The sequence below is a fragment of the Ranitomeya variabilis genome, chromosome 1, assembly GCF_051348905.1.
Source record: "Ranitomeya variabilis isolate aRanVar5 chromosome 1, aRanVar5.hap1, whole genome shotgun sequence".
In the NCBI taxonomy this organism is placed as follows: domain Eukaryota; kingdom Metazoa; phylum Chordata; class Amphibia; order Anura; family Dendrobatidae; genus Ranitomeya; species Ranitomeya variabilis.
In genome coordinates, this window is record NC_135232.1 from 70,031,803 (window position 1) to 70,053,620 (window position 21,818).

Below are 21,818 nucleotides of genomic sequence, written 5' to 3' on the forward strand. Positions count from 1 at the left end.
GTCCGAAACTCACATTTATTTTAAATCTAAATATCTGTCTTTTTAATGAAATAATGTAAGAACAATACCGCAAATAGGGTCTTATTCGATTATATTGGGATAGGATTTTGAAAGAAAATGCTCACCTTTTAAGGTTGCGTACCACAACCATAAATAGGGCTTGAGCGCGTCTGCTGCAAACCCACCAAGAAAAGACAACAATTGCTGGACAAAGGATTGAAGATGAATGGAGCCGAGGATCCAGGAGATACGAGGGGCGTTCATTAAAGATTTCCCCTGACCCACTTCCTGTGGACTGAGAGCAATAAAAGTTGGCACAGTTATTAGTCCTTCTCTACATAGGTGCCACCTAGGGACACACACTTCTCTCCCATCTTTTTTATCAACTGTAAACACCTCACTTGTAGAAGTCGACAGGTCGCTCCAAAAGCCACGTTGTGACTTCGGAAATCAGAGTCTCATCATCTGGAAAATGCTTGCCCTTCAAAAATAGCTTCATTATTGGAAAGAGCCACAGGAACATGCTTCCATTTGAGCAACATGTGAGTTGTGAACTGGTGCATTGTCTTGCAGAAGGCGGACATCTTTGCTGAGCATGCCACGTCTCTTGGTTTTAATGGCCTCCCGCAATTTCCGCATCAGTGAAGCATAGTATGCCCCAGTGATCATAGTACCCTTTGCAAGGAAATCCATCAATACTACTCCATGCTGGTCCCAAAATACTGTGACCATGACCTTGCCTGCGAAGGTTGGGCACGTGCCTTCTTTGGAGGCGGTGAGTCATGATGCTTCCATTGCATTGACTGGACTTTAGTCTCAGGATCATAGTGATGGACCCAGCTTTCATCCTGTGTGATCAGTCTGTTGAAAATGTTCTCCTGATTTCCATGGCACATCGTCAATAGAGCCTGAGAGCATTCGACTCGTTCCTGCTTCTGGAAAAGAGTGAGCAGCCGGGGAACCCAGCGAGCGGATACCTTATGCATGTGAAGATGGTTTTAGATGATTTTTTTCCATGGGTCCCACACTAAGACTACTTTCACACATCAGGTTTTTGCCGCCAGGCACAATCTGTCGAATGTTGAAAACAACGGAGCCGTCGCAGATTGTGAAAAACTGATGCGATGGATCCGTTTTTTCGACGGTTCCGACTATCATATCCAGATAATTGGATTTAAAAAACAGGAATCCGGCATTTTCTGGATCCGGAACCTTCTGGCTCCCATAGGCTTCCATTCTAGCAAAAAGCCGGAAGCGCCTGATCCGGCGATTCTGGCTTTTTCGCCGGAGACAAAAAATGATACTGTGTACTATTTTTCCAGACGCCGGAAACTACATTTTTGCCGGATCCGGCGAAAACCGGACGAAACGTAACGTTATCCAGCACTAATACAAGTCTATGGGGAAAAAAACGGATTCGGCGGCATGCCACTGGATCCTGTTTTTTCAAAATTTGCCAGATTGAGCCTGACGGCGTAAAACAGATGTGTGAAAGTAGCCTAATTTAGACATTTTGACCTAGGTGGTGAATTACTCTGTGATTTTCCAAAACGGCGACCTCCTCTTGCTGGATGGTGTGTTCATCAAAGTCAGAGTGGGGTCGCCTTGAAATTATAGCTGTTTGCACCGAAGTCCGATCACATTTGAATTGACAATGCCAGTTCTTGACTACATCATATGCTGAGAAATCATCACCATAAACCTCTTTCATCTCATCGAACGTTTCCTTTGGTGTGCGGCCTTTCAAGTGAAGGAACTTGATGACTGCTCTGTGTTCCACTGGGTCCATTATCAAACCTCACACCACTTCAGCACCTGTAACATCAAAACCGTTATCAGTTCTGAGTTGCAAATTGGCACGTAACCTGTAGAGACATATATCAGTACACATGTGCAGTTTCAGCAATCTGTGATAAATATAAGTGGGTCAGGGGAAATCTTTAATGAATGCCCCTCTTAAGTATGCGTTTTTTTTATCTGCATACAGTATTTCACAGAGACAACACTTCTTCAGGACAAACCACAGAACCAGGGCTGTGGAGTCTGAGCCCATTTTTGGAGTCGGTGTAATAGAAATTGAGGAGTCGGAGGTTTGGCTAACCGACTCCACAGCCCTGCAAAGAACTGTGGGACAGAGCAAAGCTCTGTAGTACACGTGCGCCGGTACTCTTTGGCCTTTCCCCGCGCACGCATACAACAGTACTTTCCTCTGCGCTTGGCAGGTCAGAGAGAAGTGCGCCTGCGCAGGAGCGCAATGAAGGACACTGTATGGATGATGTGTAGGACGCGATATTCACACGGGGCAAGGAAGGAGGACGGCGATCGTAAGAAGAGAGGAGGCACAGGAGCAAGACAAGAGACGCCCCTCAGACTGAACCACCCCATGGGTGAGTATAACAAAAGGTCTTTTTTTGTTTTATGCAGAGCACATAGGGACACATGACATTCTAGAATGCTGTCACATAGGGCATACAGGTGCTGGATCTACATTATATGGGGACAATCCTGGTGACAGGTTCCCTTTCAGGAGTTTATCTGTTATGTTTTGGTTGTTTCTTGGTGTAGATATCCTGAAGATCTAGGAGAATGGGAGGTAAAAATAAGAAAAATCGGCACAGCAATGCTCCTGCCATCCAGGGTGCGATTTCTGCTGCTAATCGAACAAGGGCAGCGGTGGAGACCAGGACTGGTGGGGACGATGCAGCAAAGAGGGAGGCTGGCAGGTCGGCAAGTGCGTCTTCTGTGAGTAAGGAAGCGCGGAGCAAACAAGGTAACATGGAGACAGTCCAGAACTAATGCTCATGTTTTAAGGATAAGGTTTGTCACACCCAGAAAAAGAGGCTGGGTAGCAACCAATATGGCAGCCAGAACAGCTCCCATGCAGTTTTGTACTGACCCTTCCCAAACTTCTAAATGGTTTCTGTAACTGGTATTTATTTTTTTTTTAGGCACAGGCCACATCTGTTCATGGGCCGTGTCTGGTATTGCAGCTCATCCTTATTCATGTAACTGTGACAATGCTGCAATATCAGACACAGCCTGAGGATGGAGGTGGAGCTGTTTCTAGAAAGAATCAGTTCTAAATCTCAGATTACACCGTTCTGCCAGCAGTGATTTCCGTCACTTATTTGATCTATTCTCTACAGGATGAACATTTTTCTTGCTAATATTTTATATCTTCTTTTTCTTAGGTCCAAAAACATACAGCTTTGCTTCTTCAGCCGACGCCGGGTCTTCTGCTAATAATGACAAGTCTGTACTGAAGGTGAGAACACACCATTGAATTTCTGCAATCTAATTTCTGTTGGGAATTGCTGATGATGACATTATTCCTTTATATAAGACTTTGTTCACACTTTGAACCCAAAATAAAAACAAGGTTTTAGGTAGTGATGAGCGAGTGTACTCCCGCTAGGGTGACCTCTGAGTATTTGTTAGTGTTCGGAGATTTAGTTTTCATCACCTCAGTTGAATGATTTACAGCTACTAGCCAGGCTGAGTACATGTGGGGGTTGTCTGGTTGCTAGGGAATCCACACATGTAATCAAACTGTCTAACAGTCGCAAATCATCCAACTGCTGCTAGGAAAACTAAATCTCCGAACACTAACAAATACTCGGAGACCACCCGAGCAACGAGTACACTCGCTCACCACTAGTTTTAGGTTTTCTGTTCACACTTTGCAGTTTTTTGCACAGTAGCTGCTTATGTCTATTTAGTCAATGCTAGGAAGCTTTGCAAAAATTGTTTCCCATTTTTTGTATATAGCCCCCATGCAGACCTACACAGGGTGACATAAGTATTGAACACGTCACTAATTTTCTAAGTACATATATTTCTAAAGGTGATATTGCCATATTTTCACCAGATGTCCATAACAACCTATCCAATCCAAAGAGGCAAAGACATAAAACCATAGGTGTCCATAAATTAAGTTATGTGTAAGGTTACTTGCACATTGCGTTTAGGCAACCATTCAGTTGTCCCATCTGGGCTAATGTCTGAACCCCTATCAAAATGGGATTCGGACGTATGGTCTGACCGGGCCATTGACTGTAATGGTGAATACAGAGAGAACATGCGCTCTGCCGTGCATCATTTTCAGGTGTGTACGCCTACTGGAGATGGACACTCTGACGTAGTAGACTGCGTCTGGATGTCCGCCTCCAGTAGTCATATATGCCCTAAAATGATACACGGCAGAGCGCACGTTCGCTCTATCGGAACCATTATAACCTATGGAGGCCAGACATAAGCCTCGACAGGTGCCTGATCGTAGTGTGAAAGCACCTTAATAATGAAAAATGATGCAGGAAAAAGTATTAAACACATGAGGAAATCGAGGTTCAAAAAGACATGGAAAGTCATGATACCAGCTCAAATCTATCAGTAATTAGAAAACAATCCTGCTACTTAGTGAAAAATAATATCAGATGGTTGAAGTGATGGCCTATACAAAGGTGTCTAATTACCAAGGTGCCACACAAGAAAGTTCTCATGATGGGTAAAACCAGTGAACTAACTCAAGACCTCTGCAACCTTATTGTTGCAAAACCTACTGATGTCATTGGTTACAGAAGAATTTCTAAACTACCGAAGGTTCCAGTGAGCACTATTGGGGCCATAATCCACAAGTGGAAGGAACATGATTTTACCATGAACTGGCCACAACTGGGTGCTCACCACAAGATTTCTAAGGCGTGAAAAGAATTATCAGAAGAGTTGTCCAAGAACCACATCTGGAGAGCGAGAGAAAGACCTGGAAACAGCAGGTACAATTGTTTTTAGAGAAAACTCCTCTGTATGCACGCTCACCTCATAAGACTCCATTGCTGAACAAAAAGCATGTTCAAGACCATTTAAAGGGCCACTGTCACCCCCTCCAGCCGTTATAAACTAAAAGAGCCACCTTGTGCAGCAGTAATGCTGCAGTCTAACAAGGTGGCTCTTTTAGTTTTTGATTAAGTTATTACCTCAATAAAGCGTTTTAAAAATTGGCCACAAAGACCAGATATTGTACCAGGAGGCGGTCCGAATCGTCCTCTATGAAGCTCCCAACTGCCGTCACTCTTCTCTTCAGGGGCGATGGTCGCCGCCCCCTTCGCGCTGTTGCTTCTTAAATCCGGCGCCTGCGCTGTGCGTGCCTGCCTGGGGCCCGCACTGTGTTATTCATTATGCACAGTGCGGGGCTGGGGTTCCTGGACATGCGCACTGCGCTTGTCAGACGCTCCCCCGGTCCCCCGCCTTCCAGCATTGCCGGAATATACAGGTTTCATTGCCGACGTTTTGAACAGCCACAAAGAACGACGCTGGAAGGCGGGGGACCGGGGGAGCATCTGACAAGCGCAGTGCGCATGCCCAGGAATGCCAGCCCCGCACTGTGCATAATGAATAACACAGTGCGGGGCGGGGATTCAGTAACAGGGCGGCCGCACTGCCCGCACAGGCGCAGTCAGGCACCCTGCGTCTGAGCTGTGACTGACAATGAAGACTGCGCCTGCCCCAGGCAGGCACGCACAGCGCAGGCGCCGGATTTAAGAAGCAACAGCGCGAAGGGGGCGGCGACCACATCCCCAGAAGAGAAGAGTGACGGCAGTTGGGAGCTTCATAGAGGACGATTCGGACCGCCTCCCGGTACAATATCTGGTATTTGTGGCCAATTTTTAAAACGCTTTATTGAGGTAATTACTTAATCAAAAACTAAAAGAGCCACCTTGTTAGACTGCAGCATTACTACTGCACAAGGTGGCTCTTTTAGTTTATAACGGCTGGAGGGGGTGACAGTGGCCCTTTAAAGTTTGCTCAACAACAGTTAGATAAGTCAGCAAAATACTGGAAAATATACTCTGGTCAGATGAGACCAAAATTGAACTCTTTGAATGCCATAATACACACCATGTTTGGAGGCGAAAGGCTCTGCATATAACCGCAAAACACCATACCAACAGTGAGGTTTGGAGGTGGCAACATCATGGTGTGGGGCTGTTACTCAGCACACGGCACTGGAAAACATCACTTAATTGAAGGAAGGATGAATGGACAAATGTACAGAGACATTCTTGATTCTCGTTCTTCAGGGCGGCCTGTGGGGGGTCTATATGTGGTGCTCTGCTTACATATTCATCCTTATGGGCTTATGACAGGTCACTGATGACCTGCCCCATATTTTACATACTGCACATACTATTGTGAGGTTACAAAAAAATTCAACTTCATCAAAATGGTGGCGCCTGCGCTGTAGCATGATACATGCCTTATATGCCTATAATATTTAGAATTGGGAGTCCTCAGTGGTTGATACCTTTTAATGGCTAACTGAAAAGATGGTAACACTGAAGACTCTCAATTCTAAATATTTTTCTATCTACTGGTTAACACGGTACCAAGATATATATCTTTCCTGTATTAATATGCCTGTATGCATTTATGCTTTATTCCTATATGCTTTATGCCTATACTATCGTGGGGTAAAAAAAGATCATCTTCATCAAAATTGCCCCAGCGGCGTTTCTATAGATGCTACTTCGCAAGCGTCGGTGCCATTTTGCTGGAGAAAATACAGATTTTGTTCCATCAAAATGGCACCGCCTGCGCAGTATCATCTGTCGTCGATAGATGCTACTGCGCAGGCGCTGCCACCAGCGCCATTTTGGCTGTAGTTTATTTAAAGTTCACTTTAAATAAATTTCTGTAAGCGTGTTCAATACTTTTTCCCTGTGTCCTTTCTCTTTATTACACATAACTTAATTTATCAACATCTATGGTTTGATTTCTTTGCCTGTGTGGATTGGATGGGTTGTTACTGACATCTGGTGAGAATTTCAGGTCAATAGTGTAAATATATTTACTAATTGATGATATTTTCAATACTTATTTCACCCATTGATAGGGCTTGTATTTTTACATGTAGCAGTGAATCAAAACGATGTAATTTTTACTGTTTATAAGTCATACTGCTGCTGTTTTGCAGGCCTTTTAGCTTGATAAATGGCTCCCAACAAATTATAATGCACCCATACAACCAGTATGATGTCCCCTCAGTACCCACACACAGTATGATGTCCCCTCAGTCCCCACACACAGTATGATGTCACCACACAGATTGATGTTCCCACACACAGTATGATGTCCCCTCAGTCCCCACACACAGTATGATGTCACCACACAGATTGTTGTTCCCACACACAGTATGATGTCCCCTCAGTCCCCACACACAGTATGATGTCACCACACAGATTGATGTTCCCACACACAGTATGATGTCCCCTCAGTGCCCACACACCGCATGTTGTTCCTTCAGTCCCACACACAGCACTTTGTCCCTTCAGTGCCCACACACAGCTTGTTGTTCCCACCCACAGCATGTTGTCCCCTCAGTGCCCACACACAGCATGTTGTCCCCTCAGTGCCCACACGCAGCATGTTGTCCCCTCACTGCCCACACACAGCATGTTGTCCCTTCAGTTCCCACACACAGTATGTTGTCCCCTCACTGCCCACACACAACATGTTGTCCCCTCACTGCCCACACACAGCATGTTGTCCCCTCAGTGCCCACACACAGCATGTTGTCCCTTCAGTGCCCACACACAGCATGTTGTCCCCTCAGTGCCCACACACAGCATTTTGTCCCCTCAGTGCCCACACGCAGCTTGTTGTCCCTTCAGTGCCCACACACAGCTTGTTGTTCCCACACACAGTATGTTGTCCCCACACACAGTATGATGTCACCACACACAGTTTGATGTTCCCACACACAGTATGATGTTCCCTCAGTGCCCACACACAGCATGTTGTTCCTTCAGTCCCACACACAGCACTTTGTCCCTTCAGTGCCCACACACAGCTTGTTGTTCCCACACACAGCATGATGTCCCCTCAGTGCCCACACACAGCATGTTGTCCCCTCAGTGCCCACACACAGCATGTTGTCCCTTCAGTGCCCACACACAGTATGTTGTCCCTTCAGTGCCCACACACAGCATGTTGTCCCTTCAGTGCCCACACACAGCATGTTGTCCCCTCAGTGCCCACACACAGCATGTTGTCCCCTCAGTGCCCACACACAGCATGTTGTCCTTTCAGTTCCTACACACAGCTTGTTGTTCCCACACAGTTTGTTGTCCTCTCAGTTCCCACACACAGCATGTTGTCCCTTCAGTTCCCACACACAGCTTGTTGTTCCCACACACAGCTTGTTGTTCCCACACACAGCTTGTTGTTCCCACACACAGTTTGTTGTCCTCTCAGTGCCCACACACAGCATGTTGTCCCTGCAGTTCCCACACATAGCATGTTGTCCCTTCAGTTCCCACACACAGCTTGTTGTGCCCACACAGTTTGTTGTCCCCTCACTGCCCACACATAGCATGTTGTCCCCTCAGTGCCCACACACAGCATGTTGTCCTTTCAGTGCCCACACACAGCATGTTGTTCCTTCAGTGCCCACACACAGCTTGTTGTCTCTTCAGTGCCCACACACAGCATGTTGTTCCTTCAGTGCCCACACACAGCTTGTTGTTCCCACACACATTATGTTGTCCCCTCAGTGCCCACACACAGCATGTTGTCCCCTCACTGCCCACACACAGCTTGTTGTCGATGTGCTGATAATTAAAAAGGAAACCCCTAATTCCTTTCCCCTGCTGCTCTAGTTTGTGAGGTGTACCGAGGCTCCGCACATCAGGAGCAATGTAGATACATCACTACATTGCACCTGCTGTGCTCTTAGACGCAGAGGCTCAATTGTGGAAGAAGGTGCTAACCGTTCCCTGTTCCATAATTGTATTCCCCCTTATCTGATTTCCGAGGATGCAAATACTGATGAAATTGAAACACAGTACAGGGGGCGGCCACAGGGTGCGGGTCACCTCTGTTTTCAGCCCTTACAGCATGTGGCCCTTAGGACTGCACTTTGTCAAGGTCTTCTCTAAGTTTTTATGGATGCATTAGAATTCTGGGTTTATAGAGGGGGTCCCATGTTCTGGATCCTCATCTCACATGCGAAGATTGTCTCTCACTCCATCTAAGTTGTATGGCTTTCTTTACACGCTACATCTGTATTAGGCTGAATTGACATCTGCCATTTTGCTGCATGCTTCTTAAAATTTGAACTGAAAAGTTTCTATAATTTTTGCAGCACAATCAGCACAGGCGTAGCTGGAGCTAAAGGATAATGAGAATGTAACAGATTGTCGCCAGTTTGCTGCATTGGCCTCATTTTTCTTTTCTCCCATCAGGTGGTGATTGAAAGCAAACTGGAGAAAAAGATCATCTCTCTCATAAATGAGCATAAGAAACTGAACTGTGACTTAGGAACGGTGTCAGGGAGGCTGACGTCTAAGAAATTACAGGTCTGCAGCTCTGGTTCTTACACGCATTAGGCTACTTTCACACTAGCGTTGTGCACTGCACGTCGCTATGCGTCGTTTTGTAGAAAAAGTGCAAAAGTGCTTGCAGGATGCGTTTTTTCTCCATAGACTAGCATTAGCGACGCAGTGCGACTCATTGCCACACGTCGTGTTGCGTCGGACCGTCGCCACCAAAAAACGTTGCATGTAATGTTTTTTGGTGCGTCGTGTCCAGCATTTCCGACCGCGCCGGAACTCCGCCCCCTCCTCCCCGCACCTCACAATGGGGCAGCGGATGTGTTGAAAAACAGCATCCGCTGCCCCCGTTGTGCGGCGCATTCACTGCTAGCGTCGGTACGTCGCAACGACGCAATTCGTCGTGCGTCGTACGACGCTAGTGTGAAAGTAGCCTTACACTGTCTATGTGACGCCACATAAATCCTGTTATGTTACACATTAAAGTGAAGGGTTTATCCCACTGGCAATATTTATCACCTGGCCATAGGATAGATGATAAATATATAACTGGTGTGGGTCCAACCACTGGGACCCCAAAGGATCATGAGAATGGGGGTCCTGTGTTTGCTATGAATCTAGCGGTATTGTCCACTGTCTGTGAAAGCGGAGGTCACACTGTGACATTCACAAACTTTGACTCCCGTTGATCGGACCCCACACCCCCACCAATCAAATATTTATCAGCTATCCCTCACATACGCAGTAGTTATTTCTCTTGGTATAACCCCTTTTAATAGAGGTCAAAATTTAAAATTGGGATTTCTTCCTGCTTGTATGGGGACATAGCTTTACGAGAGCTTGTTTTTTGATGAATGAGTTCTGAAAAATGCAAAAAAAAAAATTCCAAGTGCTGTGAAAAGATAACACTTCCCTCCCATTCCAGTATTATTTTCTCCTACGCCTCATTGGGGGACACAGACCGTGGGTGTTATGCTGCTGCCACTAGGAGGACACTAAGTGATACAAAGAAAGTTAGCTCCTCCCCTGCAGTATACACCCTCCTGCTGGCCCTCAGCTAACCAGTTCTTGCTTAGTGTCTGTAGGAGGCACTTGGGTCTGTTTTCAGACCCCAACTTTCTTATTTTAATTTTAATTTTTATTTTTCTGTAAATTTTTATTTTTTATTCAACGGAGTGAAGGGGGCGACGGATCCTTTTTTATGGGACCCGCTCTCCCCCGAACCAGCAACAGGCGAGCACGGCGAGTATACCTCCCCGTCCCTCTCCTGCGACGCGGGGGCACGCCAATTTTTACTGGGGCAACGGGTTTCCATCTTTGGTCCCGATTTCCCTTCCCCCTGCAAGACGGCGAGCACATAGAGCCTGGCTCTCATGTTCCTCTCCGGGGGCCCGACATACAAGGCCCACATCACATGGCGTTGCATACTTGCGGCTAGAGCCCAAAGGGATTACAGAAGAGGATGAGGATGGAGCGCGCAGGGACAGGGGGACCTGCATTACAGGACTGTGAGTATATCAGGAGTTCCCCTCCTGCGCTCCAGATCGCTTTGCGGCCGCGCCGCCGCACACCGCCGGGCAGGCCGGAAATTTAGTCCCCGGCTTTTCAGCCGGAGTAGGCCGCACTGGCCTCTATGGGGCAGGCGCTGGCGGTACTTGCGGCAGAGCCCAAGGGGACAGGCGCCGGCGGTCGGGAAACTGCGGCGGTTAGCGTCGCTCCGTTGCGGCCGCCGCGCATCGCCAGGCAGGCCGAAAATTTAGTCCCCGGCTTCTCAGCTGGTGTAGGCCGCAGTGGGCAGATCCCTCCCACGGCCGTAACCCCGCCCCCTATATCGGCGCTTCTCGTCTGGGACGAGAGGCGCCCTGCAGATCTCGGGGGCCATTCTTCCTCACGCTGCCTGCGTGGAAGATGCGGTCCTGGGGGTGCCACTGGCCGGTACGCCAGCGGCAATCATTCGGCGCGCGGCCCGCCGACGCGCTCCACCGGCAGGCTCCAAAAATTTAGTCCCCGGCTTTTGCAGCCGGACTAGGCCGCAGTTGAAATCCCTTTCAGGGGCGAAGGTGCCTTCATGGTCCCGATGGGCTGAACTTCGTGGATGTACAGAAGCCCCCCTCCATGGTCCGGGCAGCCCCCACTATCCCACCACTGTGAAAGCGGATGGCACAAGGAGGCGGACGTTTCCTCTCCACCTCCCTAACAAAGGGATGATGGATTGAGGTTTATCTCTCTATCCCTGCACCGTCCACGCTGCAATACCCGACATCCGCGGCGGCTCCATGCCGGGACGCGCACCGTTGGTAAGTGGATCCTGCCAGCAATGGGCTTCTGCAGCGGGATATTGACAGGCAGTCTCAGACTTCCCTGTGGCCACCTCCCTGAGGTAACGCTCCAGCCGGCTAACAAATTGAAGCGCACTGTGTCGTTTCCTGGCGCTTAGCGCCTGACGCGGAAGCGCTCAATTTTCTCGAGCAACGGGTGACCACCCCTAACTTCTACGCTGTCGCCGGCTGCAGAAATTTACGCCCCGGCTGGGGCCTATTCATGGAAGTTTCGAGGCTCCGCCCACGTCGTGCCTGTGGCTCCGCCCCCTGAATTGGCGCTTCTCGCTCGCTGCGAGATTTTACCTAAACCCGCATGACCAGTATTCCTGGTCTTAAAGTCACACGACCAGTATTCTCTGGTCTTAAAGGCACGTGACCAGTATTCCCTGGTCTTAAAGGCACGGGACCAGTATTCCCTGGTCTAAAGGCACGTGACCAGTATTCCCTGGTCTTAAAGGCACGTGACCAGTATTCCCTGGTCTTAAGGGTACGTGACCAGTATCCCCTGGTCTTAAAGGCACGTGACCAGTATTCCCTGGTCTTAAAGGCGCGTGACCAGTATTCCCTGGTCTTAAGGGCGCGTGACCAGAATTCCCGGGTTTTAAAGACACGGGACCAGTAAGTATCCCCGGGTCTTAAAGGCACACGTCCAGTATTCCCTGGTCTTAAAGGCACACGTCCAGTATTCCCTGGTCTTAAAGGCACACGACCAGCATTCTCTGGTCTTAAAGCCACACGACCAGCAATCCCTGGTCTTAAAGGCACACGACCAGTATTCCCTGGTCTTAAAGGCACACGACCAGTATTCCCTGGTCTTAAAGGCACACGACCAGTATTCCCTGGTCTTAAAGGCACACGACCAGTTTTCCCTGGTCTTAGAGGCACACGACCAGTATTCCCTGGTCTTGAGGGCACCATGACCAATCCGAAACTGGTCATAAATGAGGAGCCCTCTGCCGCTGATCCCAGTTTATCCCAGTGTAACTAGTTCCCTCAGCCTAAACTCCCTCGTAGAGCTTTTGCCATCCAGTCCGGATATGCGATTCACTGGACAGAAGCCTCTACGTGGGACGCTATGCCTGGTCTGATTTTTAAGGGCGACAGGCACTTTAAAGGGCGCCGGTCTCCCCACACCATCAACAGACGGGCACTCGAAGGTCCAGGCCTAACGCCAGACAACCTGTCCTGTCCACCCGGAGACCTGCACTCTGTGGATGTACAGAGGCATCCTTTTTTCGGGCGTCTGAGCACCCCCCTCTGCATCACCAAGGCGAATTTCCCTCTCCACTTCCTTGTTAAGAGGATGGTGGATCGAGGCTCCTAATTTTTAACTCTGCAATGACCTGCTGGAAGCAGCGGCGCATTCTGCCACTCGGCAGATTAACCGGGTACAATCTCCTGTGGTTTACCTACCAGTATCCCTGCCCGATATGTCCTCAATTAAAAATGCCACGATCTGTCAAATAGCACATCTGGTTTGTTCCGTTTGGCAGCTACGGGTCCAGCCCTTTAACCTCCCTATCCGCCGCATGGATTGCTAGAGCAACGGTCTCCTGCTTGGAGTCCTTAACTACTTTGATTCACACCAGTATCCCTTTCCTGAAGACAGTTCAGCTGGTCAATCATATTTTTGAGCGGGAGACTAACGAAGAATCGTACGTTCCCGCAGCCCCGACTAACAGTGAAAGGGTTGTCCAGGACAGTCTAGATCTAAGGGATCTTGGTTCCTAAAAGGGGGAACGATAAGTAGGACCGATCCCAGACCTCAAACTTCTAACAATCTTTTCACAAGGTTCTTCTTCTTCTTCGAATGGAGTCTCATCCGCTCAGCCATTACTTCAACAAAAAAGGTGCAGTTTCTGGCATCCATCGACATTCGGGATGCCTAACCTCTTCAAAAATTCCTTTGCTTTTCCATTCGTGAACAGCATTTAAGTCACGACCTTGTTCTTCGGCCTTGCTACCGCATCCAGGGTGTTCGCAAGGGTCATGGCGGCTGTCATCTTGCACCTAGAGGCGTGGTCGTCTTACCCTGTTTGACCGACTGTTTACCCACCCTTGCAGGACTACGCTAAGTCGTCTATATCACTTGCGATACCCTCTCACCTGGGCTGGTGGCTAGACTTAGACAACTCCTCATTTCCAGCCCAACAGATATCCTTTTTGAGGATGATCCAGTATTCTTCCAGAAGGGTGGTAAATCTCCCTCCAGACAAGGTCATGGTTTTTCAACAGGGAGCTCGCGCTCTTGCTCACTCATCCCCTCATTTCATTCGATTTGCTGGGAGGGTTCCGAAAAAAAAAAAAAAAAAAAACGGAGACGGAGACGACAATAGAAGCAGTTTCCTTTGCTCCGTTAGTTTTCAGCAAGTCAAGCAGCCTTTCAGACGATAGTCTCTGAGCTCCTTCTTCATCCGGAGTTTTTTCTCCCGGTTCCATGGTTACTAGTAACTTCCAATGCCAGTCCTCTTCTCCCGATCATTGCTCTGGAGATCTCAAGGGTAGTCCTATAGTAGGTCCACTCCTTATGGCGGGTCAACCCATCCGAATTCAATTGGACAACGCCACGGCTGTGTCATACGTCAATCATCTAGCGAGTACCCACGTTCAAGCACCATGGCCAAAGTACCTCACATGGGCCGAGATCTATCACTCGGTGATCTTGGCAGTACATATCCCAGGAGTAGAACTCTGGGCTGCGAACATATTTAGCCGTCAGGGTTTCACCTCAAGTGAGTGGGAACTTCACCGGAAGTATTCCATCAGACCCGCTTTCACTGGAGCTCTACAGTTGTAGCTCGGATGGCGTCCTGACTGATCGCCTGTGTACTGGAGTTTGTTGTTCGGCCTCGAGATCCAGGAGCCTTCGCACTGCATGCTCCGGTTATTCCGTGGTACCAGTTTCCACTTCCAAAAGCTTTTCAGAAGCAGAAAGGGCCCCAGTGATCCTCGGAAATCCGCACTGACCACGTCAGTTCGCTTGCGGAGCTGGTAGCTTTCTGTCTTTCTGCAACAAAACTGCAAGTAGGGACCACCTCGCAGGATGTTTTTCACATGTAGTTCTTCCCTATTGCATACCGTTAGATCATTGGGATCTATTCTATTAGGGAAGGTTGCCCCCTTTTCTCTCGGCGATATCCTCATCCTGACGAGTCTTCGGTGCTAACGGGTCTTTTCAGACTTTTTTCTCTTATTTCCTTCAAGGCAAGGTTGTCCTCAAGCCTTCCCTGTCCCTAGTTACCAAGGTGGTATTGTATTACTACTGTCGTGAGGGCATAGTTCTTCCCTCATCTTTTTTGGCACCACTCCACAAAATGGAATGAGGTCCCCATATTCCGGACAGAGCAAGTGCTCTGAGTAGGTATGTCTTGAGGACGGCGTCCTTCCGAAGGTTGGACACTGTATCTTGGGTTTCCTACCGGTAAGAGGAAGGCTTCCTGACTTTTACAGGAAGGGTTTGGCCGTCTCCACCGGCCATTTAGCCTGGTGTATTCTTTCACCATCCAGGAGTCCTTCCGTGTTAGATGACAGCCTATTTCCCCGTCTATCGTGGGTTCCAGGCACCAGGCGTCAACAAGACACGCCTGCAAGCTTGCGGATTCGTCCAGTCCGCATGCATTCTTGAAGCATTATAATTCCCAGACTTCCACAGATGTGACTCTGGGCAGGCGGACTCTGCAGGCCGCGGTGGCGCACTTGTAAGTAGCAGTTACACAGAGCCTGATCTGACGTTGTCCCCACCCAGGGACTGCTTTGGTACGTCCCACGGTCTGTGTCCCCCAATGAGGCGTAGGAGAAAAGGAGATTTTTGTTTACTTACCGTAAAATCTTTTTCTCCGAGCCAATCATTGGGGGACACAGCTCCCACCCTAGTATTGGCTTATGCTTGTTTTTACAATCCGATATGCTATACTCTCATATATAATATGACATGCTGTAAGCTAATATGTTGTTACTGATCTCCTACTGCTTTTTGCACCGAACTGGTTAGCTGAGGGCCAGCAGGAGGGTGTATACTGCAGGGGAGGAGCTAACTTTCTTTGTATCACTTAGTGTCCTCCTAGTGGCAAGCAGCATAGCACCCACGGTCTGTGTCCCCCAATGATTGGCTCGGAGAAAAAGATTTTACGGTAAGTAAACAAAAATCTCCTTTTTTGGGTTAAGTCTTTATGGCATTTATTGTTCTGTATAAATGACCTAGAACTTTGATTCTTCAGGTCAGTACAATTATGCTGACATTAATCTTGCACGTTTTTTTTCAGTTTTTCGGGATTAAAATATTATTATTATTATTATTTATTTATTGTTATAGCGCCATTTATTCCATGGCGCTTTACATGTGAGGAGGGGTATGCATAATAAAAACAAGTACAATAATCTTTAACAATACAAGTCATAACTGGTACAGGAGGAGAGAGGAACCTGCCCGCGAAGGCTCACAATCTACAAATAAAAATGTTTTTTGAATTGTCACCTTTTTCTAAAACTTATATTTCTCCTACGCCTCATTGGGGGACACAGGACCATGGGTGTTATGCTGCTGCCACTAGGAGGACACTAAGTAAACACAGAAAGAATAGCTCCTCCCTTGCAGTATGCACCCTCCTGCTGGCTCTCAGTCAACCAGTTCTTGCTTAGTGTCTGTAGGAGGCACACTGGTCTGTTTCAGACCCCAACGTTTTTATTTTATTTTTTACTTTTTATTCTATTTTTTCCTTAACGGAGCGAATGGGGGCGACGGACCCTTTCTAGGTTCCGATCTCCCCCGAATCATCAACAGGCAAGTACGTGGAGCGTCCCTCCCGTATCCTTTCCTGCAACGTTGGATGCCAGCCCTGAGCTCACCTTACGGGCGACGGTTCCTTCGCGTTCCGATCTCCCCCCCTCCATAGCAGGCGACCACATGGAGTAGCCCTCCATCTACCTCTCCTGGAGCCTGGTGCATAGCCGGTCATATTATGTATGGCGTCCGTCCTGCATCACCACTGATATAGCGGATGACACATGGCGGCAGAAGCTCTCCACCCCCTCCCTGACTATGGCGACGGTGGAATGAGGACCGGCCCACCGCATCTACTGTGAGTACTCTGCGGGGGCGGAGGCGCTTTGGGGGTCCTGGTCCCCAGGGTATGGGAGGTCCGCACATTAAATCCTGGGTCCGTGGGTGGTCTGCAGTGCGGCAATTCCGTGGCTTAAGAATGGCGCTAATAGCGGTCGCGGCGCCGCAGGTTTAAAATTTATCCCCTGGCTTTTCCCCTTCATACAGGCCAGAGTTTTGGCCACGCCCACCGGCAGTTACCGCCGCCCACTCTTTCTGGTGCTTCTCGTTCCCTGAGAGACTCTCTCACTTCCTGATCTCGGCAGCCATCTTGGTACACCCACAGGGCTAATGCTGCAGCGCTGCTCCAGCCTTTTCAATCACAGCCTTCAGGACTAGCGATTCCTGTGCATAACTCCCGTGGCATCACACTGCGGACCTCCCCTGGGAACTCAAGACACAGGACCATGGGTAAGCTCCAGAAACATAGCTTAACCCGTCCCCTGTTAGTAAGCGCTCTCCTCAAGGCTATGCTATGCCTCAAAGCCTCAAAAAGTCTGGGAAAACCCACACTATGTTTTTTTTCGCGGCATGTACCGCTCGTAAGGTGTCACTATCCCACGGTCATAATACTGCATTATGCACAGCTTGTGAACCGGTGACTAGTGTTGAGCATTCCGATACCGCAAGTATCGGGTATCGGCCGATACTTGCGGGTATCGGAATTCCGATACCGAGATCCGATACTTTTGTGGTATCGGGTATCGGTATCGAAACAACATTAATGTAAAAATGTGTAAAAGAGAGAATTAAAATAAAAAATATTGCTATACTCACCTCTCCGACGCAGCCTGCACCTTACCGAGGGAAGCGGCAGCGTTCTTTGTTTAAAATTCGCGCTTTTCTTTCCTTACGTGAAGTCCCGGCTTGTGATTGGTCGCATGCCGCCCATGTGGCGGCGACGCAACCAATCACAGCAAGCCGTGACGTAATTTCAGGTCATTCAGTATTTTAAAATTACGCTCCGGCTTTGTGATTGGTTGCGTCGCAGTCACATGTGCGACGCAACCAATCACAGCAAGCCGTGACGTAATTTCAGGTCCTTAAGGATTTTAAAATTACGTCCCGGCTTTGTGATTGGTTGCGTCGCAGTCACATGGGCGCCGCAACCAATCACAAGCCGTGACGTCACGGGAGGCTGGACACACGCGCATTTTAAAATGGGCGCGTGTCCAGCCTCCCGTGACGTCCCGGCTTGTGATTGGTTGCGGCGCGGTCAACCAATCACAAGCCGGGAGGCTGGACACGCGCGCATTTTAAAATGGGCGCGTGTCCAGCCTCCCGTGACGTCCCGGCTTGTGATTGGTTGCGGCGCCCATGTGACTGCGACGCAACCAATCACAAAGCCGGGACGTCACGGGAGGCTGGACACGCGCCCATTTTAAAATGCGCGCGTGTCCAGCCTCCCGTGACGTCACGGCTTGTGATTGGTTGCGGCGCCCATGTGACTGCGACGCAACCAATCACAAAGCCGGGACGTAATTTTAAAATCCTTAAGGACCTGAAATTACGTCACGGCTTGCTGTGATTGGTTGCGTCGCACATGTGACTGCGACGCAACCAATCACAAAGCCGGAGCGTAATTTTAAAATACTGAATGACCTGAAATTACGTCACGGCTTGCTGTGATTGGTTGCGTCGCCGCCACATGGGCGGCATGCGACCAATCACAAGCCGGGACTTCACGTAAGGAAAGAAAAGCGCGAATTTTAAACAAAGAACGCTGCCGCTTCCCTCGGTAAGGTGCAGGCTGCGTCGGAGAGGTGAGTATAGCAATATTTTTTATTTTAATTCTTTCTTTTACACATTAATATGGATCCCAGGGCCTGAAGGAGAGTTTCCTCTCCTTCAGACCCTGAGAACCATCAGGAATACCGTCCGATACTTGAGTCCCATTGACTTGTATTGGTATCGGGTATCGGTATCGGATTGGATCCGATACTTTGCCGGTATCGGCCGATACTTTCCGATACCGATACTTTCAAGTATCGGACGGTATCGCTCAACACTACCGGTGACTGTTCAGGAACCACCTGTTACTGATACTGAACCCAGTGAGCCTAGTCCCCCTGAGTGGGCTACCTCCCTTGCCCGGTCTATGGCATCCCTGGCAAAAGCGTTAGAATCGTTCCGAGACCCCTCCTCTAACCAGGGCACTATTTCGGGCGACGCTTCCGATGATCAGTACCCCTTGTACTGCAGGGGTCGTACCTTGCCAAGGAGCTCTTGCTCTTCCAGGAACAGGACTCATGGCATATCCTCAGATCATCACCGGGATTCGGGTTCTGAGAGCTCCATTTCTCGCTCCCCTTCCATTGGGGCTAGTGGAGAACCTGTTTCAGAGGACGATTCTGATACGTCCCTAGATCAGGAATTTCATCACGATCAGGAGACTCTCGACTCTCTCATTGAGTCAGTGAATAAGACTTTGAAGCTTGAGGAGGAACCTTTATCTAAAACGGATCATGCCTTGTCCTTTAAGAGGACCAAGCGAGCTCACAGAGTGTTCGCAACTCTCCCGAATTTAAGGAAACCGTTGATTCTCGCAAGATCCATCCAGATAAATATTTCACAGGGCAAACCCATGGAGTCAAAATATTCCTTTGCTCAGGATCCAAGAAAGGATTGGTCGCAGTCTCCCCCGATCGCGCCTGACTACTAAATCGGTTTTATCCTCCTCAGAGGGCGCCTCTATTAAAAGACCCAAACGATCATCAGATCGGCAATATGGCGCGTTCAGCCTTTGATGCCTCAGTAGCCGCACTCTTCCAATCTTTTGCCGCTACGTGGGTGGCTAAGGCTACGACCCACTGGGCTGAGGTCTTGTCTTCAGCGGTGCTGGATACCAATCTTTCCCCCGGGATAGCGGGCCTCGCTACTCAGATAGCCACAGTTGGAGATGTCGTAGTGACCGCGTCCCTGGATTCCGCTAACTGCGCTTCTCAAGCAGCAGCAAACGCCATCACCATCCAGAGGTCCTTATGGCTCAGGGACTAGCGTGCCGATTCTGCTTCCAAAAAGTCATTGACTTCTCTACCATATCAGAGCGGTCGCCTTTTTTTGCGAAAAGCTCGACCAATTGATTTCCGACGCCACTGGAGGGGAGAGTAAATTTCTTCCACAACAACAGGCTCGGTCCCGATTTTTTAGTTACAACTCCAACTGGTCGTCTACTTCCACATCTCCCGGTTCCGGCCGGGCCCAACGTGCAGACAAAGGTTTCCAGGCATCTGATACCCCTTTCCCTTGATGGAAGGGCAGGCCTAGGCAGTCGGGATCCAGATGCTCCAGAACGGGCAGATCTTCCACACAATGACTCCCTGTGGTATCCGAGGGACACCCTCAAAGTAGGTGGCCGCCTGCTTTCCTTCAGTGCTGCGTGGCTCTCGGTCGTTCACGACGCGTGGATCCGCAACTAAAGGCCCCGTCTCACATAGCGAGATCGCTAGCGAGATCGCTGCTGAGTCACTAGTTTTGTGACGCAACAGCGACCTCAGTAGCGATCTCGCTATGTGTGACACGTACCAGCGATCAGGCCCCTGCTGTGAGATCGCTGGTCGTGTCGGAATGGCCTGGACCTTTTTTTGGTCGTTGAGGTCCCGCTGACATCGCTGAATCGGTGTGTGTGACACCGATCCAGCGATGTCTTCACTGGTAACCAGGGTAAACATCGGGTTACTAAGCGCAGGGCCGCGCTTAGTAACCCGATGTTTACCCTGGTTACCAAAAAAAAACAAACAGTACATACTCGCCTTTCGGTGTCCCTTGCCGTCTGCTTCCTGCTCTGACTGAGCCGCCGTACAGTGAGAGCAGATCACAGCAGTGACGTCACCGCTGCGCTCTCACTGTACGGCGGCTCAGTCAGAGCAGGAAGCAGACGGCAAGGGACACCGAAAGGCGAGTATGTACTGTTTGTTTTTTTTGGTAACCAGGGTAAACATCGGGTTACTAAGCGCGGCCCTGCGCTTAGTAACCTGATGTTTACCCTGGTTACCCGGGTGCTGCAGGGGGACTTCGGCATCGTTGAAGACAGTTTCAACGATGCCAAAGTCGTTCCCCTGATCGTTGGTCGCTGGAGAGAGCTGTCTGTGTGACAGCTCCCCAGCGACCACACAGCGACTTACCAACGATCACGGCCAGGTCGTATCGCTGGTCGTGATCGTTGGTAAATCGCTATGTGAGACGGGGCCTTTAGTGTTCTCTGGATACAAGATAGACTTCTTATCTCGTCCTCCCAAAAGCTTCAGAGTTCTTCCAAGCTATATGCTCTCTGAGTAAAGACGGACTTATTATTCCAGTCCCTCAAAGCGAACGGTTTCAAGGTTTTTATTCAAACCTCTTCATGGTTCCAAAGAAGGACACTACGGTACGGCCCATACTGGACCTAAAACTGCTGAACACGTTCGTCAGGATGCGACGGTTCCAGATGGAATCGCTTCGTTCTGTCATTGCCTCCATGGGAAAAGGCGAGTTCCTGGCGGCTATAGACATCCAGGATGCGTGCTTCTACATTTCTATTTTACCTTCCCGCTAAAGTTTTCTTCGCTTCGCAGTTCAGGAAAACAGCTCTGCCCTTCAGCCTCGCCATCGCCCCCGGGGTACTCACAAAGGTCATGGCGGCTGCAGTGGCCTTACTGCACTCCTGAGGAGTGGTGGTGCTACCTTATCTTGACGATATCTTCATCAAAGGCCCCTCTTTCCGCACCTGCAAGGAGGCCGTGAACATCACAATAGATACTCTTTCTCGTCTGGGTTGGAAGATAAACTTAAAAAAAAAAAAAAATCTTCCCCAGTACTGGCTCAGCGAATTTCCTCTCTAAGGGCTTGTTTCCACTTGCAAGAAACACGTCCGTGTCTCGCATGTGGAAACCAAGCTCTGGCGCCAGCACTTTGGAGCGGAGCTGTGCAGCTCCATGTGTTCCTATGCGGCCGCACGCTCCGCTCTGGAGTGCCGGCACCACAGCTTGGTTACCACATGCGAGGCACGGACGTGTTTCTCACAAGTGGAAACAAGCCCTAAGATTGATACTGGACTCGTCCCAGGGATTGGTGCTTCCTCCCCCGGAAAAGATC

At 49.2% G+C, this 21,818-nt stretch overlaps 1 protein-coding gene across 3 annotated transcripts in view; it reads left to right on the forward strand.

Moving 5' to 3' along the window:
• Positions 1 to 21,818, forward strand: part of DHX29 (DExH-box helicase 29) — an 84,958-nt gene that overhangs the window by 15,004 nt on the left and 48,136 nt on the right. The window contains exons 1-4 of one of the 3 annotated variants that reach the window (XM_077285005.1): positions 2,249 to 2,387; positions 2,566 to 2,770; positions 3,192 to 3,265; positions 9,240 to 9,353. In XM_077285005.1, coding sequence (XP_077141120.1) covers positions 2,587 to 2,770; positions 3,192 to 3,265; positions 9,240 to 9,353 — 372 coding nt within the window. In that variant the 5' untranslated portion in view covers positions 2,249 to 2,387; positions 2,566 to 2,586. Of the gene's footprint in view, positions 1 to 2,248; positions 2,388 to 2,565; positions 2,771 to 3,191; positions 3,266 to 9,239; positions 9,354 to 21,818 lie in introns of those variants that run through there. The other 2 variants (XM_077284996.1, XM_077285013.1) reach the window with 2 other exon arrangements.